Source organism: Patagioenas fasciata, chromosome 15, assembly GCF_037038585.1.
Source record: "Patagioenas fasciata isolate bPatFas1 chromosome 15, bPatFas1.hap1, whole genome shotgun sequence".
Classification (NCBI taxonomy): Eukaryota; Metazoa; Chordata; class Aves; order Columbiformes; family Columbidae; genus Patagioenas; species Patagioenas fasciata.
The window spans coordinates 11538246-11553184 of record NC_092534.1 but is presented as its reverse complement, the minus strand read 5'-3'; the positions used below and the strand labels follow the sequence as shown (position 1 = coordinate 11553184).

Here is a 14939-nt window from a genome sequence, read left to right as displayed (position 1 = left end):
TGAAGGAGGTGGGGAATTTGGGCTAAGATTTCTGTTTCTAAATTCAGCATTTAGACTTTAGGTTGGCAGTAAAGAGGAAAGCTACCTGAATATGAGGGAAAAAAAGCAGCTGCAGGGAAGACACCCAGGCCACTGCCTTCTCTAGACCCATTTCATTCTGCAGCTCCCCCGCTTTCCCTGGTCTTTGTGTGCCTGGAGCTTGTTACTTATTTTGATGCATGAAAATAGCTCCAGCCCAGCTCCCAGCATGCACGTACACTGCTTTACATGAAAAACTGTAGCATTAGTCATTTCCCTACATCACTGTACAAAACCTGGCCAAAGAACATGATTGCAAGGTCTTCTGGAGGCCCCTCTCGGGCAGACAGTGCTGCTTTACCTCATTTAAGATGGTGATGAGGGCCAGAGAGTACTCAATGACCTGCTGAGGGTCCCCTTGTTTCACTAAGCCCTGGAGCACGGTGTCAGTTTGGTTGTAGAGCCAGTGGGAGAGGCTGGGGAAGCCCTCGGGTAAGCCGATCTCCATAGAGCTGCCAAAGGAAAGAGGTTTGGGTTAAGCACAGAGGATGAAAGGGGGCTGGGTGAAGGGGGCAGAATCTGCCCTTTGGCTGAGAAGGAAGATGAAAGGGGAAGCAGGTGGTTAAACGACAAAGACAGCGCTGAAACCTGGTTCCTAACGATTCCAGCTCTGTGAAGGTGCAGATGGAGGATGCACACGGGTGCACTGAGCACACAGAAGAAAATTCGGGTTTAGTTTGACAGAAAGAGTACTTAACACCAGGGCTGGGAGGAGCTGCACTGCTTTTGGCATTGGTCCCCAGGGCCTGAGGAGCAGCTGGGACCCAGATCCTCCTCCGCAGCACCGCAGGATCCTGCACTCCAGCCCAGGAGGCCAGGACCACATGGACAGTGCGGGGAGTTGCAGATCAGCCTGGAGAAGCAGCAGCCTGAGAGCTCGGGCAGGTAGCTGAGAGCAGCTCAGAATCCTGCACAATGACCCAGGGGCACTTGTCACCTGCATGGAGCTCCCATCACACCTGTGCTCCAGTCCCTTCCCCAGCTCCGCTCCCTTCTCTCAACTCGCTCCAGCACCTCAAGGGCTTTCTTGTTTCACATTTTGCTGAGCCTCCCCTCACCTTCCTGCCAACAGCCTCTTCCAGGAGACAAATGCTTCGCTCAGAACGTGCCCAGCCCTTCAGCACAGGGAACGTGTGCTCAAGCCCTAAGACAGCGATTCAGGAGCTTAGGCTGGACACTGATGCCGTCGTGTAGGCCCAGCCTGCAAGTGGTGGGTCTTACCGGTTAATGGCCACCACAGTGGCTCCCAGCTGGTCCTGCACGAGGACAGACACGGACACCATGAAGCCGCTCTCGTGGAAGCCCGGGGGCAGGAAGGCTCCATGCTCGGCCCGGCTGCCCTTGTACATGCAGAACTCGTGGAAGTGCCCGGCCCTGTGGCGCGATGCCAGCAGGATGTAAACCAGCGGCCCCTCTGCGTCCTCCGTGTCTTGCCAGCCTGCAAAACAAACCCGAATGGGGAGTCTGAGAGGGGCAAAAGGGCTTGGAGGGGCTGCAGCCACCATCCTGAAGCCCGGCCTGTCCCCCGGTGTGTCCCACCCACTCAGACAGAGGGACAGGTTGTCCCCACTGCTGAGGGACAGCTTGAGGACTCCACTGGGCTGGAGGGATGTCTGCAATGTAAAGCTCTGACCCTTTTGAATTTTTCAGATGTTACGGGGTTTCTGCCCAGGTGTTCGGGTTCTGTAACATTTAAAGGGATTTGTGAAGAGTTTACGAGCAAAATAAAAATGGGAATAATGTCTGGGGCTGGGAACAGCCCTGACCCAAGGCCACAGCTTTTGTATAAGCCCTGCAAAGCCTGACATTAGACACAGGCTTAGCACAGCCCTTGGGCTGTTCTGCATGTCAGGAATGACTCAGCCTAAGATAAAAACTACACAACGGTTTCCTTGGAGCTCCCAGGAATTATTGGGGGTCCTGTGGGATCTGGGTTGCTGGGAAATTCACTGCGTGTTTCTCAGTGAGCACCAGCAAAGGTGCTGGCTCTGCACTGGACATGGAGCAGTGGCTCTGCATCCTGCATGTCTCACTTCAGCTTCAAAACAATCACTAAGAGCTAAAATTCTCACCACTCCTGCTTCTCCTCCAGCTTAAGCTGGGTTTTGGTGACCAGCCCGCCCAGAACCAGCAGAATTCATCATCTCCTCTACAGCGTGGCTTCCCAGCATTTGGGCACAGACAGCATTCATCTCTAGCACTAATCATTTGGGGAAATCTGGTTTTCAGAGGCACTTATTCCTTGGCCCAAGGCTACAGGATGTCAGCCAGGCCACTTTTCCAAAGTTGGACTGGCTGTTGCTGTCTCTGCAGCTGGTCGAGAAGGTAACTGTTGATGGGAACATCCAGCCCACATATCAGAGGAGGCCCCAGCACTTTGTGTTTTGACTCTTCCCACATATGTGACTCAGTTTTGGGCACCCATCTTCTTTTTCCCGCACTGAAATACTATTTTATTCTGCAAGTACTGTCCTAGCCAGGATCTCATCATTTAACTGCATAGACCAGGATTTTTAAAAGTGCCTGCCTGCTGCCATGTGTTTCAGAGCTCCACAATTTGAGTGCACAAAGCTGCTCGTGGTCCAAGCTTTGGGGATCAGAAATGGAAAGATCCACGTCTGACCTCAGCCCTTGGCCAACGGTGTCCTGGCGCAGGAGCTGGGTGGACAGAAAACCTCTGCAGGGAGGGGGGTGGCTGGGAACACTGCAGTGACAGAAACTTCTGCCCGTGGGGAGCAGCGAGGGCCAGAGGGCGCCCGGCACCCCTGTCCGCACGTCTCACCTGTGCACTCAAAGTGCACCTTGGCCATCAGCGCCCGGAGGGGACCCTTGGGGGACAGGCGGCAGGAGCCTCCCATGGGCGGCTGGTTGGGGAGCAGGTCGATGGAGGCGAAGCCTTCCTCCCCCGTCGTGAGGTCTGTGATGTGCAGGGTAAACGTGTAGCCCTCACCGTCCTTCAATGCCCCTTGCCTCAGGACCAGGTTCATTCCCGTGTCACCAGTGGACGTCGTTTTCTTGTCCAGGATGAGAGACTTGTTTTTAAAGCTGTGCGCTGCCCATCTCTATAGAGATGAAGAAGGGAAAGACAGGAGAGGTTTTGTTTAAACCTGAAGTTATGTCCTTAAAATGTTTTCGGATTGAGTCTTTTATAAAAAGTAACAGATTTCTAGTGGGAGCGTCTGCCAAATTTGCAGTTGATAATTCAGCTTTAGTCTTGTGTGCTACAGCAACAAGAACTGGAACCTTTCCAAAATGTCTGGTGGGAATATTTCCACTGTGAGATCTACTTTAGTCTCTGGGATTACATCACCCTCCGACAGAATATTTCATAATACGGAATACAAAACACAGGAAATAAATTAAGTACTGGTGGAGTCTCCATGGGATACCGTGTTTTATATACTTCAAGTTGAACGTGTCCTGGATGGTTACTGTTAATAGCACAAATGTACAACTGTGATAACAAGAGGAACAGTGAGATAGCCAGTCAGAAAATGCCATGCAAGGACAAGCTGGGAGCAAACAGCTCTTGCAACGGGACTTCCACCCCTGAGCCCTGTCTCATCCACAGGTTGCTGTGTACTGGAACCTGTAATTACAGGAGGGCATGAGGGACTTGGGGGATCAGAAGAGACTGAACAACCTTGGCTTGAGCCACCAGAATAACAGTCAAAATGCCAGTCAGCAGGGAGAAGAAAACACTTCACTTCTTGTGTGAAAAGAGCTGGTCAGTCATGGGCTTGGCTTCAAAATGACCCAGCAAGGACTTGTCCTTTGGTAGGACGGACAGGCACAACCCAGGGCAAGGAAAAGCTTGAGGCAACAGGTCCATGATTTTATTTCTGACACAGTTCTTTCCACTCTGTTCTCTCTCACTCTCCCCTTTTCTCTTAAGTCCACCAAAGACCAGTGTTGCTGACAACTTTACCCCAAGCTTGGAGTCATTGTGACAGTTCTGGCAGGTCCCCTCCAGGTAGACGTAGGAGCTCTTGCTGACTTCATAGACAGACTGAGCCTTGCAGGAAACACACTCCAGGGACACGATGGGGACTCCTCCCCTCTTGATGAATACCTGGGAAAGCAAGAGGCTCCATCAGGAGATCTGAAACTAAAATACAGACATCTTACAGGTAGGCAGACATCCCAGCAGCTGGTCTGCAAGGAGGAATCGCTCTGCACCAGCCCAGTCTGAGCCAAGGGAACAGCAGAAAGGGATTTCCAAAGGATTTCAGGTCAGACTTAAGCTACATCACTTTTCTTACACTGGCCAGGGTGAGTTCTGCTGTTACTGATTTTCAAGAGCCACCTGCTGCCAAGCTGGGCCAATCTAGGTAATTCTGGATTTACTATGTTACACTTTTTAACACAAATCACATCCAAAATGTCCCTCTGGTGCCCTGTGCTGGATTTTCAGCAAGTTCTGCCTGTGCTGTTGGGTGGGGATGATGCCAAACAAAGCACTTTGCTGACCTGACCATCTCGGGACCCCTGTCAGCCCTACAAATATGGGACGTGTGTTAGAGCTTGGGAAAGAGGAGAAGTTGAACCTGGAGGGGAAAAGACTTTTTCACAGCACAGAGCAAACATCTGGTGAGCGCCTGCCCTGGGAAGCGGCTGCAGCTCTTTGTGTTCTGTGGCCAAACTCTGGTTCTGCCTCTGCGGAGCACCCGGCCCGGTGGGGACATGGCAGATCTGCTGTGGACATGGGAGCGCGGGGCTGCAGGTCCCTGTGCTCAGCTCGGGAGGTTGATAAATGGGAAGCGTTCGCAGTCTGGAGTGGCAGAGGGCTCAGGGAGAGCCGAGAAACCCGCATTTACTGAGGATGTGCTGCCCTGTGGCAAGTCTGTCCCCCCATCCCTGCTCCAATACACAGAGCTCAGTCTGGAGCTGCAGAACAAATCTCAGGACCTTGAGCTCTCTAGTGCACAATCTGTGCAGAACCACCACCATTTCTAACACTACCTGTGTCCCTGAGAGACAGGAGTGATGATAAAAACAGCCAGAAAACACAGCTCCCACTGTGCAGCAAGTTGGTCCTACAGCCTGGAAAATCACCTTTCCCTGACACCTCCCCGCAAAGTGCTTGGAGAGAAGAGCGCGCCAGTGGATCAGCCACAGTGGCTTTCGAGCTCTGACCCCTGCACTTGATCTAAACTCCTTTAATCCCCTCGGAAATGGGGTTGTCCAGCTTTCGACAGAGCCCTCCGCCCTGGCAAAAAGAATATTCTGAATTCAAAGAAAGAGAGTAATGAAGACATTGTTTAATATGGCAGACTTTTAAAAGAGGATAAATATTCCCCAGCACTAAGCCGGAGCGCACTGAAGCTTCATTCATTCCGACAGTATTTGCAAATTTCCTGCGACACTGGAATCATTGTTTTGAGCTCACGCATGGAAACCAGATAGTACGGAATGTCCTTGAAAGACTATCAATTTAATTTTTTTCTTTTCATCCTCCAGCTTTGGTTTAAAACCCAGGCGGTAAGAGTTTCCACTTTCAGACTAACTATATCTCTAATTGCCAAATGCACCACGATGAACGTTCCTGACATAAACCATAACTGCTGTCGGACTGCAGATGCATTCAGCGTTGGGCTTAATTTGACATAAACAACATGCACTTGAAAAATCCTCCCTTTAAAAATTCAGGAACAGAGAAGGGAGGAACTGTTGACAATAAAACTAAGCATCAGCTCTTAGTGAGCTCTCTCTGGGCGAAAACCATGGGAGAACCTGGTGCTGTGAGGTGGGAAGAGCCCAGGACTGTGCACGGTGCAGCAACAGCCACCGATCGTGGGCCCTTTGCTGTCCTGCTCTGGCAGATCTGCAGCCGCAGACTCAGAGATGAGGTTCTTAAGGACGTGGTTTAGCTATGGTTGGATTTGATGATCTTAGGGTCTCTTCCAACCAAAATGATCCCCTGATTCTGTGATTCTATGACCCTCAGTCCCAGGAACGGTGGCCAGAGCCGTGCAGGGCTGGGGCACTAACGCAGCCTCTGCGCAGACAGGGACTAACACGGGGTCGAAAGGAAGGAAGAAACTAAAAGAACTTGGCAGGACAAGCAAAAAGTGCTGCCTGAGGCAGCAAAAGATTAATATATCACAGAAATACCAATGTCTGTTCCTGCAAACGACCTGGACAAGATCAGTTATGGAGCCCCAGTTATGTCCTAAAATCTGTGTTCCCCTGGGTGCTGGCCGGTGCAGGCAGGTGGTGGCTCTTCCACCCCATAAAACTGCCAGTGGCTCACAATGGGGACAGGAACACAGCCCAGGGTGTCCCCATGGCTGAGTACCATCCTGAGCCAGCAGCGCTCTCCTCTGCAAAATTCCTCATGGAATGGGCTGTGGACTTGCAGCTCGGCTGTGTCCAGGAACAGGCACCCAAGGACAGACAGGACAGTCATCAGGGGTACGTACGGTTTGATTTGTTGCCTCAGGACTCATTCCCTCCTTCCTGATGGTGAGGTCGAATGTATACTCCACATCTGCTTCTAATAGCGCTTTGGAAATTGTGACAATCCCTTCCTTGGCACTGAAATTCAGAGAGCACCCTGCAGCCGAGCTCTGCTTGCAAGGAGAAAAGAACTTTCAAACCCTCCTTGGTATGGGTGCACATCGGGTTAGTCCACAGCCCAAACATTCAGGTCCACACAAAGTGACCATTACAGGTCTCAGTGTGCAATGTGCCACCACTGAGGTGGGAGAAACAGGGTGAGTGGACAACAAAGCACATTATCCTATTCTTCAAGTTAGTAAGCAGTACTTGGAATACTCCTGTATTTCACCTGAGCTTCAAATTCTTATTTTATAGCAATAAATCCTTCATTAAATAGCTTATAAACATTGCCAAACAACACAAAAAGCCCACATTAAACTCAGAAGTCTAATCCACACACACTCTGTTTCTTTCTATTTTGAGGTAAATATAGAAAACTTGTAACTTATAGAAAACTTGTAACAAGCAAAATAATCCCACATTCAATCAAAAAATCCTCCTGAGGTGGATCTCCTGGAAGAATCTGAAGAGCAGTTCTCCCTTGCCCTTCTGCCACTGTAGGGTCAGAACCCTTCAGCGTGTGACAGTGACCTGTCTGTGACCACAGTGACCACGACTTGTGGTCACTTGACTCCTCCAAAGTCTGACTTTGGCCCCTGCTGGAATTAGAGACATTTAACTGTAAAGCGGAGAGGGACCAGAGCCCTCAGCCACCAGCAGCTCTATAATGCTGTCAGGTTATGGAAACAGTTCCACTGAAACTGTGGAGGTCAAGTCCAAGGGCAGCAGCAATGGGAACGTCTCAGGTCCCAGTGCTGGCCCCTCTGCTGTGCCCAGGGACACGGCACCGGACCATCCTCCTGAGCTGGCAATTGGGAAACCTTTGCAACCCTCCTTTCAGAGCAGCTTTGTTAAAGATGCTCACAAAAGCTTCCATCAACATCATTTCAACCCAGACACATTCCTAGTGGAACTGATGTGCAGCTGGAGGTCCCAAATGATCACCCTGGCTGAGCAAAACTGCTCTTACCTTGGAGGAGAACGTACAAGACCAATCGTATAACAACGGAGTCTGTTCACCATCATCCAAGTTCGGGTCGTAGGATTTCTCCCCATCCAAGATTAAGTCCTGAGTGTTGGACCATACACGGTATGACCCCCCATCAATGATTGGGACCAGTTTACTTGGTATCACAGTTACATTCGCAAAGATGCTTTTGGACAGTGGAGTATCTCCAAAGGAGACAATAAAGATGAAGCAATAGTTCCCAACTTCCAAGGCCAGCTTTGGGATAACCAGCTGGGGCCTGTTCACGTCAACATTCGGCAGACGGATCCTGCTGGACTCATCCAGGTTCATGCAGCTGGGTGCTCGGTAGATCTCCCACAGATGCTCTGTCTGGTACTTGATGCACCCTCGGAGGTCAATCTGTGCCTCCAGGTAGTTCCTCTGGGACCGCTTCATGACTACTTGGGGGGGCAAGGCTAACTCCACCTCTGGCTCCTCACACTCCAGGACTTTGACCGTGACAGTGAGGTGGGCTACAAAGAAACTGATGAGGTTGGTGGCATTCACCTCCACCAGGTAATCTCCAGGGCTCAGGTAAGAATAGTTGGCCACTGCAACCCTGGTCATTTGAGTGGAAGAGCCATCACCAAAGGTCCACAAGAACTCAACGCTCCTGCTGCTGGGCACCACTGCGGCTGCAAACAGGGCCGTCCTGTTGACAAAGGCATTGGAGGCAGTGAGGGACACTTGGACTATTGGGTCTTGGACCTGGATGGTTCTGGTGATATTGATACCTCCCAAGTCATTGAAGGCATTGAGGAGAACCTCAAGCAGCCCTGCAGCTTCTGGAGTGTAAGAAACGCTCTCCCCTGTCATGGTGACCATGGATCGGCCCTGCTCTTTCCACAGGGAGAATTGCCAGGAGAAGGACACACGAGAGCCGCTCCCCACCTGGGCACTGAAGCTTTTCTCCCTGCCCGTGGGAATGCCTTCCTCGCAGCAGTTGAGGAGCCTGACATCACGGATGGCCTCCAGCACAGAGATGAGCACCTGGGCATGTGCGATGCTGATTTGGTTCTGTACAGTCACCGTCACCAAATAATCGCCGCTCTTGGTGAACTCGTGCGTGTATTTGGAGCCATTGAGCACCACAGAGTAGTCCCCACTTATGCTCACCAGGTAACTCACAGAGGTACCTGACGACATCCTAATCACGAAGGTGACCCGGTCCCCTGGCTCCACCACCTTCTTGCTGGCAAGAACCTCCAGCCCTTGAATCCTGTCCAGCACTGAGATATTCCTGCTGGCCAGAGCCCAGCTGACATCGTTCGATGCGTTCAGATAGACGGTATAAAACCCTGCTGTGGGGAATGTGACCGCCACAGACTGGCCAGTCAATGTGCCATTGGGCACCTCCCAAAGCCATGTCACTTCGGTCCCTTTCTGCAGCTCCCCCTCAAAGACCACTGTGGAGCCTGATGAGACGTATCTACAGTCCAGTTCTGCAGTCCCTATACTCAGCCCCTCTATGACCTCCTCTACACAGATGTAAATTGTTGCATTGGTTGAATCCAGCTTGTTTTCTGCTCCAATGATGACCTCTGTCACTCCAGGGCTTTGGAAGGAGTGGATAATAAAGGGTTCAGAGGTAACAGGAAAGAAACCATCCTCTAGGTACCAAATATACGTGATGCTGGTGCCACTGGTTATGGTGGTACTTATGTTAACAGATGCATTAATAGCAACGGGGTTGGGGAAGGCAGAAGGCTTTAAAAGACCAAGGCTTTCAATGAACTCCACCGTCCTGTTGGCAGTTGCGCATCCCAGCATATTGGTGGCTTTCAGATAGACAGTGTAGTTTCCAGCTTCTAGGACGCTCAAGGAGAAGGTTTTCCCAGTGAAGGTCTGCACGGCGCTGCCATCCCTTTGGGCTACCCAGCTGTAAGAGATGTTTGTTCCCTCCCTCACCACTGCCTGCAAATGGAGTGTTTTGTTCGTTGGGTAATAGGTGTCCTCCACCAGCTCACTGCTGGACACCTGCAGGCCTTCAATCTGCTCCAGGACGTAGACGTAGATGCTGTCCTGCAACGAGCTGATCTTGTTCTCTGCAGTCACAATGACGTTGAACGTGCCCACAGACCGGAAAGTGTAGGAGATTGTGGAGGAGCCTTGGATTGGAGTGCAGCGATCACAGAGGATCCATGAGTAGCGGATGGCAGTGCCAGCTATGAGCGTGGCTACAAAACTCACTGAACCATTTAACGGCACCACTGTCCTGCTGGCATTGATGGTCAGCCCATGGAGCCGACGTTTCACTTCAACGTCGATGACAGTCTCATTAAAGCTCACATCGTTCCAGCCCATCACGCTAATTGTGTAATGGCCTGTGGTGTTGTAGGAGTGGGCAGCGATTTGCCCAGGCTGGGTAGTGCCATCTCCAAAGTCCCAACTGTAACTCACTTTGGTTCCATTCATGCTGGCGGAGAAGAGATAGATCTGGTTCACCTCCAGCACACTTGTCCCATTATATTCAATCTTTGCTACCCCAACTGGTTCCTGAACTTCCACAAATGCCGTGTCATTGTTAAAAGAGACATTGTTGGAGACAGTCACCGTGACCAGGAAGACCCCTGTGTTCTTGTAGGTGTAGGTCACTTCAGTCCCACTCGATCTAGTGGACTCGTTGTTCCCAAAATCCCAGCGGTAGCGGTACTGGTAGAGCGGCACAGCACTCACCTGGAAGCTGCTCTCTTCCCCGAGCCTCACAAACTGCTTGGGAGGGAGAAGGGTGACGTTAACTATCTCTGGCTCCACACAGACACTGGTGAAATAGTGAGCCTTGTTAAACCGGCTGGAAAGAGTCAGGGAGAGGGGGAACGTCCCGCTGCGGGTGAAGTTGTGCATCACCACAGGGTCCCCGCTGATCGTGACATTGGATGAGCCATCTCCAAAAGTCCAGTCAAAGATGTAATCATCAGGATTCCCCGTCACATATGCAGTGAGCTGCACATCTGGGTGCTCGAGGATGCAAGAAGCAGGTTCTATTTTGAGAACTTCCAGGACAAATATCCGAACGGGCACAGTTTGGGAGACAGAGTTCACAGGATTCACTGCTGTCACATTCACTGTGCAGTTGATGTCCTTGATGTACACGTGTTCTACCACCGGCACCTGGCTCCTCAGCACTGTCCCGTCCCCCATATCAAATATCCAGGTGATACTGTCCCCTGTATGTACTGAAGCATTCAGGGTCACAGATGCTCCCAGCTCTGCTGCCTCATCTGCGGAAACACGGAGCCCAGTGATCTCCTCAAACACTTGATAGCACTCAACTGTCTCCACGCTGCTTATGGTGTTGTTGGCCATCACGGTGATGTTGTACACCCCTCTTCTGGAGTAGCTGTATGTCACTGTAGAGTGGCTCCCTGTGAACGGGGAGGACCCATCCCCAAAGTCCCAGGTGTACAGGACACCGTAAGGAGATGGCAATGGATTGGCTCTGAAGGTGACCGGACGGCTCACAACTAAAACATTCTCCTCTACTTCCATCTTCACATCAATCAGGTAACTGTGGACGTGAACCGGGGTCAAGTGGGTGAGGTTCTCAAACTGGTTGGACACCACAACCACCAAGGCATATTCACCTGCATTGGAAGAGAGCAGAAGACCAGTTGTGAGGCCATACTCATGCAACAGCTTCCACAGAACTGCAGCAGCATGGGGGCCGTGATGGAGAGATACTGTGCTCCTGCACCATGCACACCCTGCACTTCCACCTTCCGGGCCAGGAATTACAAGCGGGAATTACAACCTGGTCATGCACGTGAGGCCCAGACATCAGGTAAGGAGCCAGTCTGAGAGACACAGAGTACTGATTTGATTTCTGTTCCCTCACAGATCCCTCCCTGTCCCCTCCCACCAGCACGGAGCTCGCTGGCCGCTCGTCTCTCTGCAAGACTGCCCGAAAAGGGGAGTGTGCACTCTGGACCTGCTTCTTACAGCAAGGGCAAACCTGTCCTAGAAACAGAGTTAGTGAGGATGGAAATGGCTGGAGACTTCCTGCCACTCAGGCTGTTTTTTCGGGAGCAACGTAATGGCTTTCAAGCCATTTTTTATTGGAAGGTGCCTCGTAGCCCCCCTGGCAGCACGAATGCCTGAACCCCTTCTTCCACAAAGAACCGTCCTGACCATACCTGGGTCTTGATAGACGTGTGAAACATTGTGCTCAATCACAACCTCATGGACACTGGGATCAGGAACAAAGAAAGACTTGTTGTAGGGAGGTTTGAACAGGTATGTCTCCTGGACACCATCTCCAAAATCCCACCTGCAGAAACATGCAAACCGTGTTACATTGCACAAAAGAACCATGGAAACCCAGAGGAGCCCTGGTCTGGCCTTGGGTTGTCTTTCAGGCTCAGGGCTGGGGTTTCCAGAAAAACCATAGGAAGCACAATGCCAAGTATCAAAGCAGTAGCAGTGCCCAATGCTGCAGAATTGTCACTAGGAGAGGAGTACACCACTGGTAAGAAGAGAAGGAACCCAGTATTAAAGCAACGCTGCAATCCTTTAAAAGAAAAGTATTTCAGCCTGGACTAGAGGTCCCAGCCAGTGTGACTGAACCACACCTGCAAAGATTTCAAATTAACTAGACAGCAGCTGAGAAATGGGCCATTTGACATCAGCTGGCCCTGGGAAGAGAAACAGTGCAGGCAAGACTGGTAAGCTACGCACAGTAAGATCCTAACTCGCAAAGGACTCACAGGAACAAAGCATCCACAGCGGAATCAACCTGAACTCTTGCTGTGAGCTCCACCGTGCTGTTCTGAGGCAGGACCGGCAGGACACCGAGCACCGTGAGGTTCTTCATCTTATTCATCATCTCCACCGTGACATTGTAATTGACCGTAAAGTTACTGACGTGGTTGGAGGCGGTGAGCTGGGGAGGACAGTGGGACAAAGAATGCAGTTGGGATGGCCGTGCCCTGATGCCCTCTCCTGAAAGTAGCTTCGCGGTGCTGCAGAGACACCCTGGGGCTCAGGGCAGTCAGGAGGGCAGCAGCAAGGGCCTCAATGGCACTGGAAAGCAGCACAGGCTGGAAAGCCACCCACCCGGCAAAGCCACTTCTTGCTGAACCACCACTAAAGCCAGTCCAAGGACTGGTTCTACAGCAAGTAGGCAAGAAGAGCTGCTCATCCTCAGACTCCTCTGGCTCTGAACTTGCCAGTTATCTTTTTGCCTTCCCTGATGTGTCCCGCACACTGTGTCCAGCTGCTGAGTCCCGGCACTTGCTGCCACCAAGGGGGCAACAGCCATGCAGTGTCCTCAGGACAGTGACAGACAAGTGGCTCCAAGCACAGAGAGTGGGAATGGGAGAAACTCATAAAACCAAGCACGCCAAGTGCAGCTCCAGCATCCTAGGCACAGACAAGGACAGCAAAGCTGGGCAGAGGAGGGAAAGGGAGAATAGACGGGCAAGAGATGGGACAGAAGTAGAGCAGGATCCTCAGGATTACCTAGGCATGTGACACCCACATGGCACCCAATGACGAAGCATCTTGTCACCCCCTCAGTGGCAGCAGAGCTGAGCTGCTGACAGAGGGATCCTTCAAACCCAACTGAACAGAGACCTCCCACACGAACAGACAGAAGCAGCTTGTGTCAAGGCTTCTGTGGATGTTACACTGAACCCAGTGGACCCCAGACTAATGTCGCCTTGTCAACACTTTAAGTTAAAGCAATCCAGGCTCGTCAGCACCGTGCTTCACCCAGCAAATTAGAGCTACTCAGCACAGTGCTGTGCCAAGCAAATGAGTTCTGGCGCATCCCCCAAGCCAGGGCTGGTGTCCCTTCAGGGACCAGCAGTTACCTGCAAAGGGATCACACAGCTTGGAGCCAGGGCAACACACAGCATCACACAGAGAGACGTTCTGGCCAGAGATAAATTCCTGTTCCACAACAGATACCTCCCTCTGCCCAGACTCTCCACTCTATCTTTCTTCTGGGGCCATGACAAAAGCCACTGTTCCAGTCTGCACCAGTAGGAAGAGAGGACAGAGACCAGAAGAGTTTGTGGTGGCAGCTCTGTCCTGCCTGTGAACACCTGACATTTGCATCCTGCCTCTGTCTGGTTCTGAATCCACATCTGCTGCCTGCCAAAGCAGTGGCCGGCACCCTGAAGCAGGGCTCGGCCTCATCCTGCTGCGACGGGTGAGGACAGACACGCCAAAACCAGAAAAGAGACCATGGAGAAAAGGAGAGAAAGCAAAGATGGGGAAGACAGTGAAGGCAGCTGTAATGGAGGAATAGGAAGAAACCTACTATTTGCATTTGCAAGAGCAGCTCAGTGAGAAATGGCAGAGGAGCTTGTTAGGAGCAGAGTGAAAACCTCCTCAACTCAACTCTGCCTTCTGCTCTCCCTGCTGCTTTTCCTGCCTCACTTGTGGAATGAAATGGAAACCCAAGATTGAAACAGTTTCACGGGAAAGGCCTTGGCTTACCGAAAGCTTGTAGACAGCTGGGCTTTGGTAGATAACGTTGAAGACGACATTGTAAAAAGTGAAAGATGGCTTATCATCTACTGTCCACCGGAAAGTCACATCTGACCCAGCGTCCATCACAGGGATGTAGCTCTGAAAGGCATAAGAACATTTTATACTGGTGCAAGGGAGGAGCATGCATAGCACTTCCCAGAGCTGGACTGGGAGGCATCATGCACCTGTAGGACAGAGCGCCAGAGCAGGGCACAGAGGTGTGAGATCATCTGTGGCTTTGTTGCTGATAGAGAAATGCAGACCCTGGCTCCATAAATCATCAGCAGGACTGGGAGCAGAACCCACACCACCTGCTCCCACACCCCAGCTCTCCTCTTTTGTGACCTCTTTCTTGCTGCCTAAAAAACTTTCTGATATCGTTGTGCAAACAACTCAGCTTTAGCTCTACCCGTAAGCTGTGTCTCTGACCCTCGTCCATTGATGTACCCAACCCAAAGCCAAAAATAATTTGCAGGTAACAAAGCAGGCTCCCCCCTCACTCCTGCAGTGCAGCCGGGAAGGGTGAGACCAACAAGCAGTGCAGGAACAGGGTTCTCCCATCAGATACCAATGGGTAGTGATTAAACAGGACCCTAGGGCCCAGCGGTAGCTCTGGGGACAGAGGATTTGGGTTAAAAAAATGATGGTAAACACCAGACTAACTCCAAGACTTTGATGGATGGATTAAACATTTGTATAGCTTCAGGCAGGTGATGTAAAGATTCAGCAGAGCAAATCCAAACACCTAAAGGAATAAGTACCTCAACAAGTCAAGAGAAGGTAAATACTGGCCTTTCATAATGTCTCTGGTTTTCTG

At 51.3% G+C, this 14939-nt stretch overlaps 1 protein-coding gene across 5 annotated transcripts in view; it reads right to left on the bottom strand.

The window, feature by feature from the left end:
• The window catches only part of PKD1 (polycystin 1, transient receptor potential channel interacting), an 87496-nt gene that overhangs the window by 27371 nt on the left and 45186 nt on the right, over positions 1-14939 (bottom strand). For 4 of the 5 annotated variants that reach the window (XR_011741436.1, XM_071815063.1, XM_071815064.1 and 1 more), the window contains exons 12-20: positions 14090-14221; positions 12352-12527; positions 11782-11915; positions 7610-11232; positions 6501-6650; positions 4007-4150; positions 2861-3140; positions 1300-1516; positions 380-530 (exon numbers count right to left, since the gene is read on the bottom strand). Coding sequence is in view for 4 of the 5 variants with exons in the window: in XM_071815063.1 (XP_071671164.1) it covers positions 380-530; positions 1300-1516; positions 2861-3140; positions 4007-4150; positions 6501-6650; positions 7610-11232; positions 11782-11915; positions 12352-12527; positions 14090-14221 (5007 nt within the window). In the remaining variant the exon portion in view is untranslated. The remainder of the gene's footprint in view (positions 1-379; positions 531-1299; positions 1517-2860; positions 3141-4006; positions 4151-6500; positions 6651-7609; positions 11233-11781; positions 11916-12351; positions 12528-14089; positions 14222-14939) is intronic. The other variant, XM_065850260.2, reaches the window with a different exon arrangement.